The 2955-nt window shown below is 40.7% G+C and overlaps 1 protein-coding gene across 1 annotated transcript; it reads left to right on the top strand.

Moving 5' to 3' along the window:
* The first annotated feature begins 423 nt into the window (after positions 1-423).
* LOC110529026 (interferon-induced protein with tetratricopeptide repeats 1-like) lies at positions 424-2554 on the top strand. The gene is made up of 2 exons (XM_021611170.2): positions 424-483; positions 622-2554. The coding sequence occupies exons 1-2, from the start codon at positions 458-460 to the stop codon at positions 1937-1939; spliced, it is 1344 nt and encodes a 447-aa protein (XP_021466845.2). The 5' UTR covers positions 424-457; the 3' UTR covers positions 1940-2554.
* The last annotated feature ends 401 nt before the right edge of the window (positions 2555-2955 follow it).

The following is a 2955-nucleotide window of genomic DNA, read 5'->3' on the forward strand; positions in this document are numbered from 1 at the left end:
AAACCTCCTTTGGCTCAACGTGTTGACTCAACATCTCTGTGACTGCCAATTAAAATGGGTCAGTTAGCAATCCACTGACGTGTTTCTTACTTTTGCATAGAGTAAAAAAGGCTGAATAATGTTTGTATTCATTTCTCAGAAATATCATAATATCATATATTAAGTCATTGTGATGATGGGTCGGTTGGTTGGTTGGTTGTTTGAAGTTGATTGATCTTTAAATGTAAATGATATTGGAATGGTGTCTTCAATGACCATTCACTTTAGTCTCTATTTGCTAGAAACAAAACTATGGCTAGAAATTAAACTTTGATACTGCTTGTAAAGTGAGGCAGTAAACAGCATAAGCAGCTGATTGTAAGATAACAATGTGGTCCAGACAGTATAAAATCAGGAGAAAAGTCAGTGAGGTATCTAATCAGACACTCATTTGCTCTTGAAACTCAGAGACGACAAGATGGCTTTCTCTTGTCCAACTAAGAGGTAAGCTCTCGCTCTCTCTCTCTCTCTCTCTCTCTCTCTAAACAAGTAATTGGTTCATCATCCAGGTCTGAAATATTTCTCTTAAGTATTGTTAGTTCTAAACTATTTTGATTGAAATGTTGTCTTTTTTTAAACCAGAATGGCTCAGACCTCCTTGAAAATTAGGCTGCAGGGTTTGGAATGCCACTTCACCTGGAAGCTGGACGACAGCAGATCTAAACTGGAAAGTCTCAGACATACCCTGATAGATATCATCAGCAGCGAGGGGGTTCTCTGTTCCTGGACGGGTCATCTGTACAACCTCCTGGCTTACCTACACCACGCTTTGGGCTCCACAGAGGACGCTCTTCAATGCCTGAAGAAGGCTGAAGAGGCCATTCGCCTAAACAGCCCAGACGACGTGGAGCTAAGTCTAGTGGTCCACTATGGGAACTTGGCCTGGGTGCACTATCACCAAGGGGAGCTGACAGAGAGCCAGACCTATGTGGAGAAGGTGGGGAGACTACTGCGGGACAACCCCTCACCCTGCCCAGGTGTAGTGTGGGGAGAAAGGGCCTGGACTTTGAATAAGTTTGATGTAAGCAAGAGGAAGGCAGCGGTATATTGTTTCCGGATGGCCTTGAAAGGGGACCCTGAGAACAAGGTGCTGCGCTGTGGTTATGCCATAGCATTTAGTAAATCTTTTGAAAATAAAGACATTACCCCGAGGCTGCGATCTGAGATGTTGGAGCACCTACGGATTGCTAGAGAATTGGATCCAGAACATTTGACCATCACAGTGATGTACCTGCAGAGGCTTGCAGATAGCGGCCAGGTTGAGGAAGCACGTAAACTTGCAGAGGAAGTGATAGAGAAGCCTTTGGACAGCTTTGGTGGATTTGGACTCTTACTATCATTTTTCAGAGATTACGTCTCTCATGATTCAAGCATTGACCTGGCAAGAAAGACCCTGGAGAGACACCCTGATTCACGCCAACTGAAAAAGCGTCTTGCGCAGTGTTACAAATGGAAGATTTTCTCTCCGGAAGAGAAAAGGAACCCAATGAGGCATATTCTGATTGAAAATGCAGTCAGCCTTTATGAAGAGGTGGTCACACTCTACCCAAAATCCCTTGCTGTAAAACTGGAACTGTCTTCCATGTACAAAGAATCTGGCAGACTTGATAGAGCAGATAAGATATTCGAGGACCTGCTTCTTGAAATAGAAGCAATGGATCCACAGGATTTACAAAAATTCTACAACAGGTATGCCCAACATCTGTTTTATGCCAAACACGATGCTTCCAGGTCAATTGATTTCCACAAGAAGGCAGTAGAGATTATGCTACCCACTGGCCAACGTGACAGCAGTATTCGTGTTTTGTTGTCAAATGTCCATAACGGAGGAGACAGAGCTGAGGAAATTGTTGACTTTCTGGATGGACTTGATAGAGATGGTGCTGTCAGCCAGTTCTAGACCTTTTTTTTACAATAAAGGCTTGAATTAACCAGAACTGCTTGTCGAATCAGTCAAATTTGCATAACCTGTTTATGATTGATTCATGTGGAAAATATATTCACTATACCACTAGGACAAATCTAGGGCAATCTAGTACAAATTTTAATTTAGTTCTAACTGAATACCTTCGTATTCCAAATGTCTGTGCTCAATTTTACTACTGGGATTGCTGAGAGATGCATGATCATCAATACTAACACTGGAAAGGAAATTCAAGGCTGAGAGTAAAGTCATAAATATGTAGGCCTAACAGGACAATATCTGTCTGGAATCCACATTTTGAATTGAGTCTCTACAAGTTAACTGTGGACAATGTACTGCAGACAAACTAATATGTTATTTTAAATGTTTCATTATAGAGTAGAGAGGTCCAGTATAGCCTCACAGACAGACTATCCAGAACAATATGATCATATTTATTTTATTTTCTTCACACTGGGCACAATAGATAGAAAATGAAAATGTATGTAATGTGTAATATTATACTGTCTAATATCTTGTAAGTTCTTGTGAAAATAAAGTTGTTCTGTTCTATTAAGAGATCATTAATTAAAGAAATACAATAACAGCAAACAACAACAAGTCATTTTATAATTATAAACCACTATCCCAGTAGGTTACTAAAATGTCTTAATGCATAGCTGTGGATATCCAGTTGAAATTGTATGACTAAATACATTGACTGTCATCAGCTATGGTCTGAGTTTGATTGATTAAGGCTCTGAAGGTCATGGATACGGTACAAGGTCAGGGTCAGGGTACACGGTCAGAGACAGAGAACACCCCAATACAGCACAGAATGTTTCAGTGGAAAGCAATGGGGGAATGAAGGGTGATAAGTGTCAGTTGACATCACAATACATCCATCACCTTCTCAGAAGTTGCTCCAGCAATCACAGTATCATTGCTGCTGAAAAAGATTGGCCAACAGTACTGTGCAGTTTTTCACTAATGTTTTAAGTTCTAAGGTATGT

The sequence above is a fragment of the Oncorhynchus mykiss genome, chromosome 1 (genome assembly GCF_013265735.2).
Source record: "Oncorhynchus mykiss isolate Arlee chromosome 1, USDA_OmykA_1.1, whole genome shotgun sequence".
Classification (NCBI taxonomy): Eukaryota; Metazoa; Chordata; class Actinopteri; order Salmoniformes; family Salmonidae; genus Oncorhynchus; species Oncorhynchus mykiss.

Bases quoted from the DNA above. Each gene is read 5' to 3' on its own strand.
- LOC110529026 (XM_021611170.2), top strand. From the start codon at position 458: ATGGCTTTCTCTTGTCCAACTAAGAG. The intron at 484-621 runs GTAAGCTCTCGC...TTTTTAAACCAG, and splicing joins TTCTCTTGTCCAACTAAGAG to AATGGCTCAGACCTCCTTGA.